The sequence below is a fragment of the Lampetra planeri genome, chromosome 3 (assembly GCF_965212315.1).
Source record: "Lampetra planeri chromosome 3, kcLamPlan1.2.h2, whole genome shotgun sequence".
Lineage (NCBI taxonomy): Eukaryota > Metazoa > Chordata > Hyperoartia > Petromyzontiformes > Petromyzontidae > Lampetra > Lampetra planeri.
The window spans coordinates 9,033,768-9,056,351 of record NC_136109.1 but is presented as its reverse complement, the minus strand read 5'-3'; the positions used below and the strand labels follow the sequence as shown (position 1 = coordinate 9,056,351).

At 51.1% G+C, this 22,584-nt stretch overlaps 1 protein-coding gene across 3 annotated transcripts in view; it reads right to left on the bottom strand.

The window, feature by feature from the left end:
- LOC144717267 (adhesion G protein-coupled receptor L2-like) overlaps nt 1–22,584 on the bottom strand; it is a 199,985-nt gene that overhangs the window by 7,607 nt on the left and 169,794 nt on the right. For all 3 annotated transcript variants that reach the window (XM_078592680.1, XM_078592681.1, XM_078592679.1), the window contains exons 12-20: nt 22,123–22,335; nt 21,389–21,591; nt 19,882–20,055; nt 16,963–17,172; nt 14,028–14,248; nt 13,389–13,455; nt 12,192–12,283; nt 3,308–3,476; nt 1,328–1,462 (exon numbers count right to left, since the gene is read on the bottom strand). In XM_078592680.1, the coding sequence (XP_078448806.1) occupies nt 1,328–1,462; nt 3,308–3,476; nt 12,192–12,283; nt 13,389–13,455; nt 14,028–14,248; nt 16,963–17,172; nt 19,882–20,055; nt 21,389–21,591; nt 22,123–22,335 (1,484 nt within the window). The remainder of the gene's footprint in view (nt 1–1,327; nt 1,463–3,307; nt 3,477–12,191; nt 12,284–13,388; nt 13,456–14,027; nt 14,249–16,962; nt 17,173–19,881; nt 20,056–21,388; nt 21,592–22,122; nt 22,336–22,584) is intronic.

The window sequence follows — 22,584 nt, the reverse complement described above, 5'->3', positions numbered from 1 at the left end:
TAGCGTGCGTGCGTACTTGTGCGTTGGGAGAGTAGCACGTGCGTGTGTGTGTAGGGTGTGTGTGTGTGTGCAGTGTACGTAGTGTGCGTATGTGTGCAGTGTATGTAGCGTGTGTATGTGTGTAGGGTGTGTAGCGTGTGTGTGCAGTGTATGTAGCGTGTGTATGTGTGCAGTGCATGTAGCGTGCGTATGTGTGCAGTGTATGTAGCGTGCGTATGTGTGCAGTGCATGTAGCGTGTGTATGTAGTATATGTGGTGTGTAGTGTATGTCGCGTGAGTCCGTATCTGCGTGTTGGGAGAGTAGCACGCGTGTGGGTATGTAGGGTGCGTATGTGTGTAGTGTACGTAGCGTGCGTGTGTAGCTTGTGTAACGTGTGTGCGTGTGTGCGTACCGGCGTGTTGGGAGAGTAGCATTGCATGTGTGTGTAGTGTATGTAGCGTGCGTGTATAACGTGTGTAGCATGTGTGTGTGCGTACCTGCGCGTTGGGGGAGTAGCGTTGCATGTGTGTGTAGTGTATGTAGCGTGCGTGTATAACGTGTGTAGCATGTGTGTGTGCGTACCAGCGTGTTGGGAGAGTAGCGTTGCATGTGTGTGTAGTGTATGTAGCGTGCGTGTATAACGTGTGTAGCATGTGTGTGTGCGTACCTGCGCGTTGGGGGAGTAGCGTTGCATGTGTGTGTAGTGTATGTAGCGTGCGTGTATAACGTGTGTAGCATGTGTGTGTGCGTACCAGCGTGTTGGGAGAGTAGCGTTGCATGTGTGTGTAGTGTATGTAGCGTGCGTGTATAACGTGTGTAGCATGTGTGTGTGCGTACCTGCGCGTTGGGGGAGTAGCGTTGCACGTGTGTGTAGTGTATGTAGCGTGCGTGTATAACGTGTGTAGCATGTGTGTGTGCGTACCTGCGCGTTGGGAGAGTAGCGTTGCATGTGTGTGTAGTGTACGTAGCGTGCGTGTATAACGTGTGTAGCATGTGTGTGTGCGTACCGGCGCGTTGGGAGAGTAGCGTTGCATGTGTGTGTAGTGTATGTAGCGTGCGTGTATAACGTGTGTAGCATGTGTGTGTGCGTACCTGCGCGTTGGGGGAGTAGCGTTGCATGTGTGTGTAGTGTATGTAGCGTGCGTGTATAACGTGTGTAGCATGTGTGTGTGCGTACCGGCGTGTTGGGAGAGTAGCGTTGCATGTGTGTGTAGTGTATGTAGCGTGCATGTATAACGTGTGTAGCATGTGTGTGTGCGTACCTGCGCGTTGGGAGAGTAGCGTTGCATGTGTGTGTAGTGTACGTAGCGTGCGTGTATAACGTGTGTAGCATGTGTGTGTGCGTACCTGCGCGTTGGGGGAGTAGCGCGTGCTGTTGGAGTGTCGCGAGTTGGAGTTTTTGGCCGAGTTGTAGGAGGAGTCGTTGCCCCAGGATCCGCAGCACTCGGCGTGCCTCAAGCACTTGCTGTACTCCTTACGCACCTGCACGGGTAAGAGGCGAGGGGTCGGGGGTCAGAGTTCAAGTCAGGCCTAGAGTTAGGGTTATACGGCGTTAGCGTTTTAGAGTCGGGGCTACGGTCAGGGTTCGATCTGGAACCCGAAGTCGCCTGCTGTATATTTGGAGTTTTCGGTGTCTCTCTCTCGCCGCGGTCGCGTGGATTTTTTTCCCCGGGTGCTCCCGTGTTTCCCTCCACATTTAGAATCGACGTGGTGCGTTCATAGAGTGTTTTCCTGCTCTTTGGTTTTTTCGGTAAAGTCACGTAGGTAAAAAGTAAAATAGAATAAATGAAAACAACTAAATTTATTTTATTTTATTTTTCACCTACGTGACTTTACCGAAAAAAACAAAAAGTATGAATCCTTGCAGTCACGAAAGCTTCAAATCTAGAATTATTTGCCTGCTGCTAGAAATGTCCACGTGACAAGCCACTTCGTTGGGCTATCATTTGCGATAGTCATGTCGATTCTGCAAAAGAGCCATAAAGGCTCAGTGGGCCTTACCTGGTGAAATTAAAAATGAAATAATTAGTGCGATTGGTTTCCCTTTACAATACTTTGCACTACGATTGCGTTGCCGTACTGTTTGCTGTTGTGACGCTGTGACCCCGTGCCCCTGGAGATCTGTGAGAAAGAGCTTCATAGCTCATCGGATTCCTCCTCCAGTTTTAAACAAATGTCCCGATTCTGTTTTCGATTCTGAAATAGAGCCATATCGCTCAGCAAGCCTTACCTGTGGCAAAATATAGTAGTAGGTTTTTACCCTTTCAACTGGTACAAAACTAACACCTATATACAAGGCATCAATGTTTGCAATAACCCCCAATACAAGCAATCAAAATGCATTTTGATGCCTTGTATAAAGGTGTCAGTTTTGTACCAGTTGAAAGGGTAAAAACCTATTACTATATTTTGCCACTGGTAAATGAGGTCTCATAGTGTAAATGCTTAACCCGAGCTCTCAATACTCTGATAGTGCGCTGTCTTTGAGTTGTACGCCTTTTGGTGTCATCTGGTCCAACACCAATGGAGACTAGGCTCTAAGAAAAGCTGTCTCGGGTGTGGACCAATCAACTTCAAGGACAGTGCATAGCATTATCATCATCAGAGTTGTTTCTTTTTGTTTGCATTTTGACTGCTTGTGTTGTGGTTATTGCAAACATGATGCCTTGTATAAAGGTGTCAGTTTTTGTACCAGTTGAAAGGGTAAAAACCTATTACTATATTTTGCCACTGGTAAAGGAGATGTCTCAGTGTAAATGCTTACCCCGAGCTCTCATACTCTGATGGGGAATTTTCTTTGAGTTGTGCGCCTTTTGGCGTTATCTGGTCCAACCCATGTGAGACTAGGCTCTAAGAAAAGCTGTCTCGGGTGTGGATCAATCAACTTCAAGGACAGTGCATATCATTATCATTATCAGAGATTCATCTTCTTGGTTCTTTCGGTAAAGTCACGTAGAATGGAAATAATAAAATAATAAAAATAAAACATAATAAAATAATTCTCGACAGACCTGTTCTCCATCTGAGGACGGCTGCTTGCGTTGTGGCTGAAACGTCGTGAGAATTATTTTATTATCTTTTATTTTTATTATTTTATTATTTCCATTCTACGTGACATTACCGAAAGAACCAAGAAGATGAATCCCTGCAGTCACGAAAGCTTTAAATCGAAGTTTTGTACCAGTTGAAAGGGTAAAAACCTATTGCTAAGCCTTACCTGGTTTCATTTTTTTTGTATTCATTACGAGCCGTTAAGATTTTCGGGCACACTTCTTCAATGTTGAAACAACAAAAAACGTCGCGACGGGAAAAGGGGGGCTCCGGCACCTTTTTCTGCAGAGCACAGTGGAAGATGAAGATGAACATGCCCTGGAAGGAGTTGAAGATGGTGAAGAGGTAGGCCATGACCAGAGTTGCCTTGTCGATGAAAAGGAACCCGAACACCCAGGTGAGGCCGAGTAGGCAGAGCAGCGCCACGCCCCCCAGTGCCCAGGACCTGCGGGGGAAGGAAGGAGAGAAAAAAAAAAGAACCAACGACAACAACAACGACGACGACGATTTAAAGCTTTCGTGACCGCAGGGATTCGTCTTCTTGGTTCTTTCGGTAAAGTCACGTAGAAGGGAGATAATAAAATAATAAAAATAAAACATAATAAAATAATTCTTACGACGTTTCGGCCACAACGGCTGCTTGCGTTGTGACCGAAACGTCGTGAGAATTATATTATTTTATTATATTTCGATTTAAGCTTTCGTGACTGCAGGGATTCATCTTCTTGGTTCTTTTATGTAAAGTCACGTAGAAGGGAAGTAATAAAATAATAAAAATAAAACATCATAAAATAATCTGTAAAGTCACGTGACTTTACCGAAAGAACCGAGAAGATGAATCCCTGCAGTCACGAAAGCTTTAAATCGAAATATAATAAAATAATACAATTCTCACGACGTTTCGGCCACAACGCAAGCAGCCGTCCTCAGGTGAAGAACAGGTCTGTCAGACGCTGTCTTTCCGACAGACCTCTTCTTCACCTGAGGACGGCTGCTTGCGTTGTGGCCGAAACGTCGTGAGAATTGTATTATTTTATTATGTTTTATATCTATTATTTTAATATCTCCCTTCTACGTGACTTTACCGAAAGAACCAAGAAGAACAAAAACAACGGCAAAAAGTCAGCGCTGTGATCAATATTGGCATCGTCATCATCGTTATTGTGGTCGTACGTAGCTACGTATGTACGTAGCTACGTACGTTGAGCTACTTCTCGCGCGTCGCACGTAGCCCACCGAGCTAATCGGAGGCGCGGGGGAAGGACAACAGACTGAAAGCACAAAAATGCAGTTCTGAAGAAAGTGAGATTTGAATCTAGATTTAAAAGCCCATGAGTAAGACACAGCCGATTAGTGAGGTTTGTCACGTGAACAAAACGTGGCGGTTAGCTTCCTAGTTCAGCGCATCGGTGTGATGGAGAGTAAACCCACACCATTACCAATTTGAATATGACGTTGGTGGGTTAACGACACATTTATATTTACGCGATCCAAACAAAAAAAACCCCTCCTTTATTATGAATAATAATGGTCGCGAAAGGCCACCATGCGTTCAAATTGATCCTTGAAACAGTCTTCGCCACGAATTTGGAACGCGCTGCGTAAGTTTCCGTAGATTCGGAGGTGAGGAAGACGGTCACAACTGGAGCCAATGACTTATTATCATCATCATCATCAAGATCATGGCCATCATCATCATCATCATCGACACCATCGTCAATATTGTTATGAATGCTATCGTCTGCATTGGCGTCATTAATATCATCGTCATCATCATCATCATCATTCGTGATCTTTGCCGTGAGGATCATCAATGCTGTCATTTAAAATCAACGTGCGCTCAGGGTATTTGTCTGCTAGAAATGTCCACGTGATAAGCCACTTCAGTTGAGCTATCATTTGTGACAGCCGGCGGCATCTGACAAAAGAGCCGTGTGGCTCAGTGGGCCTTAGTTTAATCAACGTCGTCGCTATCACCAACGACATCACCATCAGCGGGGCCGCAAATGTTGATCAACCGTCACTACGAGCACCTTAGCTGCACTAATCGGGTACCAGAGGAGCAATATTTTAGACCTGGCAACAACAACCAAAACAACATCTGCTGTGTTGACCATTTTAGCGCACTCAGTCAAATCACTGCTGTCACAGCAAGGACTACTTGCAAGCGGCGCCACGCTGGCGAGATGTCATCCCCCTCGCCTGGCATGTAGGAGGTCGTGGATTCAATCGCGACCCTGACGCCTGCCGCTGAATATTTGGAGTTTGCGTGTCTCTCTCCCCGTGGTCGCGTGGAATTTTATTTTCCTCCGGGTCTTCCGGTTTCTCCGTCCACATTTAGAAACATGCTTATTTAGATTATGTGGTTGCTATAAATGTCCACGTGATAAGCCACGTCGGTGGGCTGTCATTTGTGGCCAGGTGGCTTCTGAAAAAAATAATCTGACAGCTAAGTGGGCTTTACCTGCTAAAATAAAAGAGTTTATTTTTGTGACTTTTTGCTTGCTTTTCCTACACTTTGCACTCCCACCGTGCGTTCGTATCGTTTGCCGTTGTAACTTTCTGACGCCGTGCCCCTTACTGGACATCTGTGAAAGAAAGAGCTTCACAGCTCTTCGGATTCCTCCGCCGGTATAAAGATTCCGACTCTCTTTCAACTTGAAGCGGCACTTCTTAGGAAAGCATCTCCCGCGTTAAGCGAGCGGATTAATGGTACGACCGGAAAAGTCAAAAGTCGCTTCCTGCTCAAATGGGGCATTGAAGCCACTGGTGCTCATATTCCGCTTACAGCCCTGCGCCGGTCGTGGGAAATTCCACATTACTATGGTGGGCAGTCTATTCATAAGACAATCAGGTCACTCAAAAAAATCTTTAGATTACTCTGGCCTCTTGAGTTCTCATCGAATTCCTCGCCCTCCTCCGGTCTAAATAAAGATTCCGATAAACATTCCGATTTTACTCCACGAACAGTTCGTGGGCGGCCGTCGCCAACGCCGCCACGCGTCCCGTCGGGGGGGGGGGGGGGGCGGGTCGTGCGACGGCGACGTGTTTGCAAACGTCTGAAAGTCACGTTCGTCCTCCAGCAACCCCCCCCCCCCCACCGGTGAATTAATGCAAATTCCACCCGGCCCCCCCCACCCCGCCCCGCCCCCCCCGGCTTTCAACGTCGTCCTTCTCGAGCGTCGCGGATAAAGAGGCGGGCGCCAGCGTGTTAGATGGTCGTCAGGCTCGCCGAGCGAACGAGCGAGCGGGAGAAAGCGTGCGAGAGAGAAATAGAAGACAGCACGTGACGGTGAGAAGCGTGATACGGGCCTGAGGGCCGGAGGCGAGGGGGACTGGGGGGGGGGGCTAGGGAAAAGGAGAAAGAGAGAGAGTGATGCCCAAATGTGGGCAGAATCCACGGAAAAATACTTACCTGATGAACTCTCTGTTATCCGGAGAGCTGAGAGCGGGCGGGGGGAGGGAGCAGGAAAGGAGGGCCACGCAGCACACACAGAAAGTTACTTAGGCGAGCGTGTTGGCGACATGGGGGGGATTAAACTGCCTGCGCAGAGAGATAGGGGGGGTGCGGTGATGTAGCAGTCACAGGGCTCTGGCCAGAGGTCGCAACCGGGTACCCGATACCCGTACCCTACCCGATACCCGGCTACCCGTACCCGGCCGGGTATGGGTACGGGTACCCGTTTGCGACCCTGGTGCGGCCGGGTACGGCGGGTACGGGTAGGCCGTGAGTCACTGGTGAGTCACCGTTTGTCACTCATTTCCCAACGTCTTGTCTCTTCTCACAATTCAAGTTCCTGGAATCAACCCACCCGCGCCTGCAACATGGCTTCATCCCAGAGGTCGCAATCGGGTACCCGTACCCGTACCCTACCCGATACCCGGCCGGGTACGGGTAGCCGGGTATCGGGTACGGGTACGGGTACCCGTTTGCGACCCTGGTGCGGCCGGGTACGGGTAAGGAATCAAAACCCGTTTGCGACCTCTGGCTCTCGCTCTCGGGCGGCGACGTCGCCAAAACGGAGCCACGCTGGCAAACGAACGGAGACGGTGGCAAACGAACGGAGACGCTGGAAAAAGAACGGATGGATGGGCAGACGGAGGGACAGACGAACGGGCAGATGGACGGATGGATTAAACTAACATTTATTTTATGTTACCAGGCAAGGCCCACTGAGCTATATTGCTCTTTTTAAGAAGCGACCTGGCCACGAATTATATCCTAATGAAGTTGCTCTTCGTGGGGACATTTATAGTGGGCAAATATGCCCTAAACGCACGTTTCTAAACGTGAAGGAAAAAACACGGAGGACCCGGAGAAGAATCCACGCTACCACGGGGAGAACATTCAAACTCCAAATACACAGCAGGCGTCAGGGTTAGGGATCGAACCCATGACCTCCTGTGTACCACGCGAGGGAGTTAACATCTCACCATCACGATGGATGGGCAGAGAGCCGGATGGATGGAACTGATAGTTGGATGGGCGGATCACCAGATGAACCAGCAGACAAACGGAAAGATGCACGGCCGTAGAGACGTACGCATACGGAGCGATTAAACTGTCCGCCCATGGATTGGAAGGACAAAGGAATGGATGGACAGGCAGACGGACAGATAGATGGACAGAGGGAAGATGGGATGAACTGACAGATGGTCATATGGATGGACGAGTGAAGATAGATTGCAAGAGGGACTTGTATGTATGTTTGTTGAATTACACTAGTCAACACACTTTTTCTGGAACAAGGTATTCCAACGGGTGTAAGGTAATTTTGGGGTGCCGATTCCAAATCTGGCATCAGTTTTTGTCTATCACGTCAGGTTTTTCAGATATCAAATATTGCATTTTTAATAAAAACTGCAGAAGAAAAATATTAAATAAATGTGGATATCTACATAAAATTATATTATAAACACACTATCCTAAAAATACAGCACCATATTTTAACACTAAAGCAGTCACTGACTCGCAACAACTTGCAATCATAAGTTACAGAGTCAATTTCGGGTTAAATCAATGAAAATGGGGTATGCCGATAGCATAAAAATGAGATGTGATAGAGCAAATCTGAGATCAGATTTGGAATCAGCACCCTGTGAATTAGTCTAAAGCAGCTGCAAAAGTCCAGGCCAGAAATTTTTTTTTTTTGATGACCAGTGTTATTATCCAACCGTACTCATTGGAGATGCGGGGGAAGGTCAACAAACTAAACACAAAAAGTAGTTCTAAAGAAATTCGTTTTCAATCGAGATGATGACTTCAAAGTGCAAAGCTCCCAGTGGCTTCCCAATATCAGAAGGAAGAGCGCGTTCCAGACGGCCGCAGAAGCGCATCTGAAAGCGCGCGACGCAGCGGCCATCTTTGTTCGACGGTCAGCCAAAAAGCCGCCGCAGCCAATCTGACCGGACCTCACGTGATGGAATTTACGCTCCTTGACGACGAGACTTTTATATGGACAGCCGTACGAGCACGCGCCGAAAGCCAGGCAGACGACAAAGCACACACGCGAGACGAGATGCAGACACGGCGCGAGGGCAGAGCTTACCCAGGCAGGTCAGTGTTATAGTATCCGTCACACACGGGGTGACTGAACGAGGCGCGGGGGCAGAGGTTGCACAGGAGCAAGGAGAGCAGAGTTAGAGACGCGAGGCGTTGGGGGGAGGTTTGGGGGGACGGTGGGGGGAAGATCGCACGACCGACGAAAAAACCGCGGCAGGTGGAAGGAACCGACGAAGAATCTCACGCCGGGTCCGCCGTGCGCGCAGCCGACCGCCCGGGTCAATCGGGCCTTGTTTGACTCGCTCGGGCGAGCGATTCATGCACGTTCAACTTCTTTCGACGTCCTACGTAGCCAGCCGTGCTAATCGGAGGTGCGCGATTGGTCGGGACGAGCCCGTCTAGAGGCCGGGGGCTCCCCCCCGAAACGGCGTGTGTGCGGTGTAACGGAGTCCCCGCGTGGAACGGGGGTTGGTTGTGGGTTTTTTTTTGGTTGTTGTTGCGAGGACCCATACAATTCAAAGAGAAATTTGATACATAAACAAAAGCTCAATAACTGAGCGAGGCGCAAAGCAGAGCCGCCGCCTTCGACGCAAGAGGTTCGCGGGTGGTTCAATGCCGGACCCCGACGATGCCTGCGCCTGTTCTACATCTGGAGTACGCGTGTGTTCTCACGCTCTCTCTCTCTCTCTCCCCGTGGTGGTGGTCGCGCGGATTTTTTAATCCTTTATATTAAGTTCGCTTGCTTGCTTGCTTGCGCGCTTACGACCGCGCAAATCTTTCGGTCGTTTTTTAACCCACTTCCCGTGATCCAACCGAGCTGACATTTTGCACACAGACTCGTTGTGCGTGACAATTTATTTTCGTGAAAACATTTTTCAAAAATTTTCCACTTTTTAGGAACATTTTTTTTTCATATTTAATTTAAAATACCAATGTGATAAAAATGAAACTCTTACTCAAGAAAAACAGAAATGAATAATAAAATAAAACCGATGCCACGCATATAAAGGATTTATAGTGAAAAACTTTGTTTTTACGGGTTAATTTTTCTCCTCTGGGTTCCTCCCCCAGTTTTTCCACCCCCTCCTCCACATTTAAAAAAAGTACGTGAGGTGTTCCCCACGTACACCACCCCCACTCATATAAACGCATTGACTTTCTCGTACACAGGTAGTCCGCGACTTACGATGGAGATGCGTTACGACGACCCCATCGTAAGTCAAAAATATCATAAGTCGAACATGGCCTATAGCCTACCCAGGAGTCTTAAAGAACGGTGATAATTTAGCAAAACAGAGCAATTTACAGTACCGTACTGTCTAAACTATATACTGTATGCATTAATTAATTACAATACTGTATTGCACAGTAAAATGTAAACTAAAATAAACAAGGTAAATTCTTAGCCTACCTATATGAACTGCAATATAATAGAAAGTTTTTTCAGGAAACAATCCTATCTGCTATAAAAAAAACTTTTAACATGCATTGAACGTATCGATATCGCCATCGTAAGATCCAAATATCGTAAGTCGGACCATCGTAACTCGGGGGCTATCTGTATAAGGTGACCCTTTCTCTAATTCGTTAATATTTTAGATGAAGAAATTCTACAACGTAACTTTCACAGCGGGCGGTGTAACGTCAACTCGTGTTTTGGCGAACGAACCCAGGAAGCAGACATCGCAGAACTAAATTTTGATTTAAAGCTTTCGCGACTGCAGGGATTCATATTCTTGGTTCTTTCGGTAAAGTCACGTAGAAGGGAAATAATAAAATAATATAAATATAAAACAAAAAAAAGTATCACGACGTTTCGACTGCAACACAAGCAATCATCATCAGGTGTGAAATCCACAGCAAGAAAATTTGAAAAAAGTGTACTTTTTTCAAAAAAAGTGAACTTTTTTTTATTGTTTTATATAAATATTATTTCATTATTTCCCTTCTACGTGACTTTACCGAAAGAACCAATAACATCGCAGAACCACTTCTGGAGTCGCACAGACAGACCTATTAACCCCTTTTCCGTCCCAAGAAGTCTGCAAAGTTGCAGGGTGGGTGCATCGTTCACCTCTGAATCTCGGAGCACGAACACGGCTCGGCATTAATTTTATTTAGAGAGGCGTAGTAAATGCCGTCGTTTTTAAAGACATTGTTTAGTCACCGCAGACAACTGTAGAGACACGACCGCAATCTACGATAAGCTGACGGGCCAAACTGTGCCACACGCCCCCCTTCCCGCATGGCCTTGTGGGAGCATCGGTACCGAAAAAGTTATTTTATTTTAAATTTCGATTTAAAGCTTTCGTGACTGCAGGGATTCATCTTCTTGGTTCTTTCGGTAAAGTCACGTAGAAGGGAAAAAATAAAATAATAAAAATAAAACATAATAAAATAATTCTCACAGGTCTGTCGGAAAGACAGCGTCATTTCAGACGCTGTCTTTCCGACAGACCTGTTCTTCACCTGAGGGACGGCTGCTTGCGTTGTGGCCGAAACGTCGTGAGAATTGTATTTTATTATGTTTTATTTTTATTATTTTATTATTTCCCTTCTACGTGACTTCACCGAAAGAACCAAGAAGATTATTTTATTTTAGTTTATCTTCCGGTTTCGTTTTAACGACGCACGTCATTGGAACGGGAGCGGAAGAAAAAACGGATGGCGTTACACGCATGTACTTTGCCGGAACGGGGAAGGGTTAAACTAACGCAAGCAGGAGCACGATTTATAAAATCCCTTGCAAAGGGGCGATTGTTACACGATGGGTCAAAGCGAACCTTCCAAGTTCAAGTTTCAAGTTCATCTATTAGGTATAGCCCTGTGAGCCATTCGGCTCTTGAATCGGGTGCAACCGCAACAAACGAAAAACAAAAACGTGAACAAGAAAACATCTTAAAGTGACTATGTGACTGAGTGCAAATAGAAAATCCAAGAAAAGACAGCAAAATATTCCACAAAAAGCACCGTACACAAACGCTGTGTGCAAAAATCCCAGTGGGATGCAAGTCAAACAACAACAACAACCACAAGACAACCTATGGTCCCCCGAGAGCCGGATTGAGCTCGTTAAAGCGAAACCCGATTTTTAAACGACGCTTACATTTCTGTGCATCACTCATTGGCTACCGTGGCTGTGAACCACCAATATTCGCTCGCTGCAGGTTCAATCGCGCGTGGCAGTGGCCCATACTCTTAGTTTTTTTCCCGGTAAAGTCACGTAGGCGAAAGTAAATAATAAAAGATAAAAAACAAAAATAATAGAAGGAATAATAGAAATAAAATAATAAATCACGATAACAAATATTAAATTACTCGAAACAGCAATCGTGCTGTGACGGTTCCACCTGAAGAACGGAAGCTTGTGTTGCCCCCGAAACGTCGTGGTTTCATTATTTGATTTCTATTATTTATATTATTTATCTTTTATTATTTATTTTCACCTATGTGACTTACCGAAAAAACCTAAGAGGCTTCTGCCCGGTCGGTCAAAAAGTGGGCTGACGGGGAAACTGCCAGCTGCACCCCACCGTGTGTCTCGGTTGAGCCTCCCGGAAAATGCGGTCGCTTCAAGTGATGAACCACCCCCCCCTCCCTCCCTCCCTCCCTCCCTCCCGCTCCTCTCCCCCCCCAACACCCGGCCCCATCACTCACTTAATGTTCTCGAGTCGATTGCCATCGGGCTTGATTGGCGCCGAATGCTGCAGCATCTTGTACAGAGTAATCAGCAGGAACACGAAGTTCACCTGTGATACACAGCACACGCGCGCGCCACGCACACACGAGTCAACGGTCCGTAAGACGCGATAATTGTTTTTTTTACCCTTCTATCTGGCAACAAAACTGACACTTTTTTTTTACAAGGAGTCATGTTTGCATAGACCACAATACCTGCAGTCGTAATGCAAACAAAAAACATAACTCTGATAATGTATGCACTGTCCTTGAAGCTGATTGGTCCACACCCGAGACAGCTTTCCTTAGAGCCTAGTCTCACGTGATGTTGGACCAGATGACGCCAAAAGGCGCACAACTCAAAGACAATTCATCTTCTTGGTTCTTTCGGTAAAGTCACGTAGAATGGAAATAATAAAATAATACAAATAAAACATAATAAAATAATTCTCACGACGAGGTGAGGAACAGGTCTGTCGAGAAGACAGACGCTGTCTTCTCGACAGACCTGTTCTTCACCTGAGGACGGCTGCTTGCGTTGTGGCCGAATCATCGTGAGAATTATTTTATTATGTTTTATTTTTATTATTTTATTATTTCCATCCCACGTGACTTTACCGAAAGAACCAAGAAGATGAATCCCTGCAGTCACGAAAGAAGCTTTAAATCGAAATTCCTCCTCCTGTTTCGCTCTTAAACGGAGCAGCAGAGGTGACGTCCTCACTGAGCCTATCAGGTGCCAAGATCAGAAGAAGGTGAATGTAGTCAATGTAATTTGGCAATGGATGCCTACAATTTGGGGTTATTTAAAACGAGTTGGAAACCAGGTTCACTTTCCAGGCTACGGCAACGGCAGTGGGCTCTGGTCCACATACACGACGCTTAACGCGTGTTAGCACGGCTAACGCGCGTTAGCGTCGCAATCAGAAGTGCTCACCTGCAATTCGCGTTTTAGATCTGGACGGGATTTTGGCTCGAGACGATTTCAAGGGAATTCACGCTCAACACGAATGTGGGAATCGCATCACGTTCAGCGCGGGAACTCTCACGCACGCGTCCTTAGAGCAGCAGACACGGCGACGCGTCTCGCTGGCGGGAGGACGACGCCGGAAGCTTCACCACGACCCCCCCGTACCCGTCCCTGTCCCCGGCACAACGCGCACGCACGCTACTCACGAAGATGATGGCGGCCACGGGCGCGAGGAAACTCCAGATGAAATGATTGTCGGTCCTGAGCCAGCAGCTGCAGAACGGAAGAGAGGACAAACGGTCGCCTGGTTAGCCTGACAAGGCCGGGATAGCGCATTCATGTATCTGGTTTCATTTGCCAGCAACTGGCAACATTTGCCACCGTTCAGTAGCACTTCAGCCCCCATCTGGTAACATTGGGGCACATTTGTGTCATTTGCTGTATGTGATGACATTCCAGACATCTGGTGAGACCGGGCGCCAGCCGGCAAGACCCGGCACTAGCCGGCAAGACCGGGCACCAGCCAGTAAGCCCGGGTACCAGGTGGCAACACCAGGAGTGAACCGGCAACACCGGGCTCCAGTTAGCAAGCTGGGATGCCAGCTGGCAAGACCCGGCACTAGCCGGCAAGACCGGGCACCAGTCAGCAAGCCCGGGTGCCGGGTGGCAACATCAGGCGTGAACCGGCAACACCGGGCTCCAGTTAGCAAGCCGGGGCGCCATCCGGCAAGACCGGGCACCAGTTAGAGTGCCGGAGCGCCAGCCGGCAAGAACCCGGGCGCCGTCCCGGCACGACGGACTGCGGCGGAGAGGGAAGGGGGGGGGGTGGCGGCGGCGTGACTAACGCGCGCTCGGTGCCGTAGCCCGTGTAGTCGACGGCGAGGGAGACCCCGACGACGGTGAGCGGCAGGCCGTAGCCCAGCAGGTAGAAGTACTTGCGGCGCGCGCGGCGCCCCTCAAACACCTCGACGAGCATGAGGTAGAGCTGCACGCCTTCGAGGCACATCCACGCGAACGCCGCCAAGAAGAACAGGTGCAGAAGCGCCGCTAGGACGGAGCACGCCACCTGTAGGGGAGGGGGTGGGGGGGGGGTTGGTGTTGTATAGAAGTGGAATGTCGATTGAAAGCTTCTTTCGTGGCTGCAGGGATTCATCTATCTTGGTTCTTTCGGTAAAGTCACGTAGAATGGAAATAATAAAATAATAAAAATAAAACATGATAAAATTTTGATTTAAAGCTTCTTTCGTGACTGCAGGGATTCATCTTCTAGGTTTTTTCGGTAAAGTCACGTAGAAGGGAAGTAATAAAATAATAAAAATAAAACATAATAAAATTTCGATTTAAAGCTTTTGTGACTGCAGGGATTCATCTTCTTGGTTCTTTCGGTAAAGTCACGTAGAATGGAAATAATAAAATAATAAAACATAATAAAATAATTCTCACGACGTTTCGGCCACAACGCAAGCAGCCGTCCTCAGGTGGAGAACAGGTCTGTCGAGAAGACAGTCTTATTACTTGCGTTGTGGCCGAAACGTCGTGAGAATTATTTTATTATGTTTTATTTTTATTATTTTATTACTTCCATTCTACGTGACTTTACCGAAAGAACCAAGAAGACAGAATCGGAATCTTTATTTGGACGTGGAGGGAGGAAATCCGATGAACCGAGAAGCCCTCGTCTCGCAGATGTCCACCGGTTGGGGGTCAAGGGGGTCGGCGAGTTTACAACAGCAAAACAAACACGAAACAGTTTTAGATTTGAAGCTTTCGTGACTGCAAGGATTCATGCTCTTTGGTTTTTTCGGTAAAGTCAAGTGGGTGAAAAAATAAAATAAAATAAATGCAAACAACTAAATTAAATCACGACGTTTCGGGCGCAACGCAAGCGTGACTTTACCGAAAAAAACAAAGAGTACGAATACGAAACAACGCGATAGGAGTGCAAAGTAGAGGAAAGGTAAAACACGTCACGAACAAAAATAAACAATTCATATGTTTCCCAGGCTGTTACACAATTTGTTTCAGAAGCGAGTTCTAAAATAGAGAAAGTGGCAAGCGAGTGACTGAACGTGAACGGAACGTGATTAAAATATAAGCGTGCATTATTTTTCTATTCATCAAGATTGGGCAGGGCAGCAAAAATCAACGAAACGGTCTCAGACCACATGAAGGTAACACCACACAGCAGGTGTCACTCAGTAACACAAAGAACCTCGCCAGGGAGGGTGGGCGAGCGAGACGGTGGGTCCGCAGGGCGGGTGGGTGAGCGGCTGAGCGAGTGAGATGGTGAGCGAGTGAGAGGACGGTAAGAAAGGGCGGGTTGGTGGGCGAGTGGGTGAGTGGATTAAAGGGCGAGTGGGTGAGCGGATGAGCGGATGAGCATGAGGGTGAGTGGGCGAACAGCGGGACACTTTGGTTAGAGGGCGAGTGAACGGCAGTGCGAGCTAGCAAGAGGGTGAGTGGACGACAGGGTGAGTGGGTGAGCATGTGAGTGGGTGAGTGGGTGAGCGTGTGAGTGGGTGAGTGCGTGAGATGGGCGAGTGTGTGAGCGGGTAAGTGGGTGAGTGCGTGAGTTGGGCGAGTGTGTGAGCGGGTGAGTGGGTGAGTGGGTGAGTGCGTGAGATGGGTGAGTGCATGAGATGGGCGAGTGTGTGAGCGGGTGAGTGTGTGAGCGTGTGAGATGGGTGAGCGTGTGAGATGGGTGAGTGTGTGAGCGGGTGAGCGTGTCAGCGGATGTGCGAAGGAAATGGCAAGCGGCAGAGAGGGACAGTGGGCAAGATGGGACAGTGGGCGAGAACGAGTGGGTGAACGTGTGAGCGGATGAAAGAGCGCCAGTGCGAGAAGATGAGTGGGTGAACGGGCGAGACACACGGAGAGAGAGAGAGGATCGAGTGAGCGAGTGAGCGAGTGAGTGGGTGAGAGGATGGGCGAGTAGGCGAGCGAGTGGGTGAGTAGGCGAGTCGGTGCGTAGGCGAGCGGGTGAGTAGGTGAGTGGGTGAGTAGGTGAGTGGGTGAGTGGGTGAGTAGGTGAGTGGGTGAGTAGGCGAGTAGGTGAGTGGGTGAGTAGGCGAGCGGGTGAGTGGGTGAGTGGGCGAGTGGGCGAGTAGGTGAGTAGGCGAGTGGGTGAGTAGGCGAGTGGGTGAGTAGGCGAGTGGGTGAGTCGGTGAGTAGGCGAGTGGGTGAGTCGGTGAGTAGGCGAGCGGGTGAGTAGGTGTATAGGTGAGTGGTTGAGTGGTTGCGTGGTTGAGTAGGTGAGCGTGTGAGTAGGTGTGTAGTTGAGTGGTTGAGTGGGTGAGTAGGTGAGTGGGTGAGTAGGCGAGCGGGTGAGTAGGCGAGCGGGTGAGTAGGTGTGTGGTTGAGTGGTTGAGTGGGTGAGTGGTTGAGTAGGTGAGTAGGTGAGTGGGTGAGTGGTTGAGTGGGTGAGTAGGTGAGTGGGTGAGTAGGTGAGTGGGTGAGTGGGTGAGTGGGTGAGTAGGTGAGTAGGTGAGTGGGTGAGTAGATGAGTAGGCGAGTCGTGAGTGGGCGAGTGGTTGATTGGGTGAGTGAGTGTGTGAGCGAGTGGGTGAGTAGGTGCGTGGGTGAGTAGATGAGTGGTTGAGTAGGTAAGTGGTTGAGTGGTTAAGTGGGTGAGTTGTTGAGTGGGTGAGTAGGTGAGTGGGTGAGAACACAAGTCGGTGGGAGTGGGCAAGAGGGAGGGAGCGGGCGGGCAGGCGGGCAAGCGGGCGGGTGAGCGGGCGAGTGGGCGATCGTGCGAGCGAGCATGCGAGCGTGTGTTCGCACCGTGTACTGAGTCTTGTCGATGCCTAGCAGGAAGAGGAGCTCGGCGAGCAGCAGGTTGAGGCACAGGTTCTTGTGGATGGTGTTGCGGTCACTCTGGAGGCCGCGGAAGAAGCAGAAGGTGAAGGTGGCCATGGCGAGGCACACGAGGGACACCAGCACGCCCACCCAGGTGATCACCAGCAGCAGCAGCTCGTGGGCACGGTCCCCGTACTGGCGCACGCACGCACAGACGCACGCACGGACAGACGCACGCACGGAGAGACGCACGCACGGACAGACGCACGCACGGACAGACGCACGCACGGACAGACGCGCGCACGGACAGACGCACGCACGGACAGACGCACGCACGGACAGACGCACGCACGGACAGACGCACGCACGGACAGACGCACGCACGGAGAGACGCACGCACGGAGAGACGCACGCACGGAGAGACGCACGCACGGACAGACGCACGCACGGACAGACGCACGCACGGACAGACGCACGCACGGAGAGACGCACGCACGGACAGACGCACGCACGGACAGACGCACGCACGGACAGACGCACGCACGGACAGACGCACGCACGGACAGACGCACGCACGGACAGACGCACGCACGGACAGACGCACGCACGGACAGACGCACGCACGGACAGACGCACGCACGGACAGACGCACGCACGGACAGACGCACGCACGGAGAGACGCACGCACGGAGAGACGCACGCACGGACAGACGCACGCACGGACAGACGCACGCACGGACAGAGGCAAGCACGGGACAGACGCACACACGGACAGACGCACGCACGGACAGACGCACGCACGGACAGACGCACGCACGGACAGACGCACGCACGGACAGACGCACGCACGGACAGACGCACGCATGGGACAGACGCGCGCACGGACAGACGCGCGCACGGACAGACGCGCGCACGGACAGACGCGCGCACGGACAGACGCGCGCACGGACAGACGCGCGCACGGACAGACGCGCGCACGAACAGACGCGCGCACGGACAGACGCGCGCACGGACAGACGCACGCACGGACAGATGCACGCACGGAGAGACGGAGGCGTGAGGATGTCATCGGAGGTGCGGGGGAAGGACAACAAAAAGAACACAAAAATAAGTTCTTGAAGAAGTTAGTTGTCAATCGGGATTTACATCTAAAAAGGTGGACAACGAATGACAAAGACAAAGATCCCCCCCCATATAGGCCTCAACAGACTGTTGGGGCAGGTGCTGTTAGCAAGTAGTTGTTGGTTGTTTGACTTGCATCCCACTGGGATTTTTGCACACAGCGTTGGTGTACGGTGTTTTTTTCCTGCAATATTTTGCTGTCTTTCCTTGGATTTTCTGTTTGCACTCAGTCACGTATTCACTTTAAGATGTTTTTTTGTTCATGTTTTTGTTTTTTGTTCGATGCGGTTGCACCCGATTCAAGAGCCGAATGGCTCACAGGGCTATACCTAATAAATGAACTTGATGAACTTGATGAACTTGAACCTATGAAGGCTGGCACTACACACGAGGGGGTGGGTGGCCAACACCACGCCCGGCCGCCTTGTGTCTCCCAAGTGGCGATGTTTACACACTGCACCAGGTACTCATTTGAGGCTGAGTCGACTGAGGGGAGGCCCAGGACCGGTTCAGATAATTGTCACTGGTGTTGGTGGCCGTGAGTGGGAACTGAACTCGGGTCGCTGGGTTCGTAGCGCAGCGCCCTAACCGCTAGGCCACCGCTCCCCCACAGCATAAACATTACTACCATCAAATCAACTACCACCACCACCACCACCTCATCTAAACTTTACCACCACTACTAACACCATCACCTCCGATCAACCACCGTCACCACCTTTACCACCACCACCACCACCACCACCACCTCATCTCACCACCTCATCCAAACTTACCAGCTCCAACACCATCAACTCCAATCACCAACCTCACCACCCTAACCACCCTCACCTTATCTAAATTTAGCGTCACCACCACCATCACCTTCACCAACAATCACCACCCTCACGACCCTCACCACCCCCACGACCCTCACCACCACCACCACCACCTCATTTAAACATTACCACCACCAACATCACCACCATCACCTCCAATCACCACCCTCACCACCCTCACCACCCTCACCACCACCACATCCAAACTTTACCACCGCCAACATCACCACCACCATCATCACCACCATCACCACCATCATCACCATCACCAGCAATCACCAACCTCACCACCCTCACCACCACCACCACCCTCACCACCCTCACCACTCACCACCACATACAAACTTTACCACCACCAACATCACCACCATCACCTCCAATCACCACCCTCACCACCACCTCATCCAAAGTTTACCACCACCAACATCACCAACCTCACCACCCTCACCACTCACCACCACCACCACCTCATCCAAACTTTACCATCACCAACATCACCATCATCACCTCCAATCACCACCCTCACCACCACCACATCCAAACTTTACCACCGCCAACATCACCACCACCATCATCACCACCATCACCACCACCATCATCACCATCACCACCAATCACCAACCTAACCACCCTCACCACCACCACATCCAAACTTTACCACCGCCAACATCACCACCACCATCATCACCACCATCACCACCATCACCACCACCATCACCACCATCATCACCATCACCATCATCACCAACCTCACCACCCTCACCACCCTCACCACCACCACATCCAAACTTTACCACCGCCAACATCACCACCACCATCATCACCACCATCACCACGACCGACACCACTCGTCCATCACCATCACCACCATCACCACCACCATCATCACCATCACCACCATCACTACCATCATCACCACCAATCACCACCCTCACCCCCACCCCCACCCCGCCCCTCTCAGCACCTCGATATCGTGCCTTGCCATGAGCACCGCGAAGTTGGTGAGGTGGTTGCAGGAGCACGTGGTGTGCGTGCTGTTGGTGGACAGCAGCTTGCAGCCGTGGCTCGACCAGTGGCCCCTCATGGTGTGCGACGAGTAGTTCCAGAAGGAGCAGCTGGGGCTGAAGTGGTCCGACGTCTGGGGGAGGGGCGGGGGGCGGAGGGGGGAGGACGGAGCCCAGCTCGTCATTCAAGGGCCGCTCTTAAAGAGTCTCGGAATCAGCGGCGGTGGGAGCATCGTCATCATCAGCAGCAACAGCAGCAGAAGCGCCATCATCATCATCATCATCAGCAGCAGAAGAAGCGCCATCATCATCATCAGCAGCAACAGCAGCAGAAGAAGCGCCATCATCATCATCAGCAGCAGCAGAAGCGCCATCATCATTAGCAGCAGCGTGAGCTGTAGCAGCAGCACTATCATGGTCATCAGCAGCAGGCAGGAGCAGCGTTATCATCATCAGCAGCAACAGCAGCAGCAGCAGAAGCGCCATCATCATTAGCAGCAGCATGAGCTGTAGCAGCAGCACTATGATGGGCAGCAGAAGCAGCAGCAGGCAGGAGCAGCGTTATCATCATCAGCAGCAACAGCAGCAGCAGCAGAAGCGCCATCATCATTAGCAGCAGCATGAGCTGTAGCAGCAGCACTATCATGAGCAGCAGAAGCAGCAGCAGGCAGGAGCAGCGTCATCATCATCATCAGCAGCAGCAGCAGCAGCAGAAGCGCCATCATCATTAGCAGCAGCATGAGCTGTAGCAGCAGCACTATCATGGGCAGCAGAAGCAGCAGCAGGCAGGAGCAGCGTCATCATCATCATCAGCAGCAGCATCGTCATCACGGGCAGAGACAGCATCAACCAACAGTGGCATTGCTGGTAAAAGTGGAAGCATCGGATGCAGCAGCAGCAGCAGCAGTGGCAATATTCGCAGCATCAGCAGCAAAGGTAACAGCAGTGATTGCAGGAGCAGCAGCAATAACAGCAGTATCAAGATCAGCTGAAACAAGAGTAGCAGTAGCAGCAGTATCAGCAGCATCACGACAAGAATCAGCATCATCAGTTACTAGCAAGGGTCCCGGCGGCAGGGCCCTGTCCCACTTCCTAGCCGCCGTGGAATCGCGACATCGCCGGTGAAAAATCCAAACCCAGGCATCTCTCAGCCGTGCCCGGTGCTCAACAGCAGCGTCTCCCACGTGACCGTTGTGAACCCTGCCAGCTGAGCAAGCGACGACCCCGGGTGCCCGTGCCCCCCCCACCACCCAAGCTCACTACCCCCCCCCCAACACACCCACCCACCCCCAGTCCCTCCACCCCACCCAAGCTCACTACCCCACCCCCTGTCCCCCCCACCCACCCCCAGTCCTCCCACCCCATCCCCCCCCCACCCAAGCTCACTACCCCCACCACCCATCCCCCCACTCCAACCTCACCCACCCCCTCCCCACCCCCCCACACGCCCCCCCTCCACGAGCTCACCACGTTGTGCTTGAGCGTGAAGACGACGGGCTCGCTGAGGAACACGTGGTTCGACTCCTTGTTGATGGAGGCGGAGATGATGGGCGAGTTGACCACGAGGGAGCGGTTCGTCTGCTGCGACGCGTTGGCCGACAGCGTCGCGTTGTCCGTGCTCAGGAAGAGCGCCAGGTTGTCGTACGTCGTGAACACCAGCTTCGTCACGCCTAGGCGCGCCCACGGCAACAAGATTCGGAACATTTATTTCACGTTGGAGGAATCCCATGAGCTATCAAGCTCTTTTTTTTTTAGCAGATGTCCAGTAGAATATCTCTCCTATCTCACCCCGCTCTCCCTCCGCTCTCTCCCCGCTCTCCCTACTCCCCCTCCCCGCACCGCTGAACGTGACCCCCGCAGCCAGAGGTCGCAAACCGGTTTTGTTCCTTACCCGTACCCAGCCGCACCAGGGTCGCAAACAGGTACCCGCACCCATACCCGGCCGTACCCGATTGCGACCTCTGGGATGAAGCCATGTTGCAGGCGCGGGTGGGTTGATTCTAGGAACTTGAATTGTGAGAAGAGACAAGACGTTGGGAAATGAGTGACAAACGGTGACTCACCAGTGACTCACGGTCTACCCGTACCCGTACCCGGCCGCACCAGGGTCGCAAACGGGTACCCGTACCCGGCCGGGTAGCCGGGTATCGGGTAGGGTACGGGTATCGGGTACCCGGTTGCGACCTCTGCCCGCAGCTCACCGTTGCGGCTGTTCAGCTTGATGGAGTTTGCCGTGAGCGTGATGCGGTTCCCAGAATGCCACGGGTTCGTGGCGCCACCACGGCCGCCGCCGCCGCCGCCGCCGCCGCCGCCGTCGGGGCGATCCGAATTGCCGGCCCTCTCGGTCGCCTCATCGCGGGGGAACGTGAAGTCCCGCAACGGCCCCTCCGTGTTCAGCACCGACACGGTGAGCACTGAGGACGGGGAGGGGTGGGGGGCGGGTGGGTGGGGGGAAGCGGGGGGGGGGGGGGGAGAAATGGGGTGAGGACAGAGACAGATTTCGATAAAATTATTCCCGTAAATGAACACGTTGTTGTTCATTCACAACTCCATTTCAGTTTATGGGTGTCTGTTTGGAGTCAGTCTATGGGCCTCTATATAAGCCATCATCCATGTGAGCCGTTGGTGAGAGAACTGACACCATCCACTCACTGCGCTTGAGA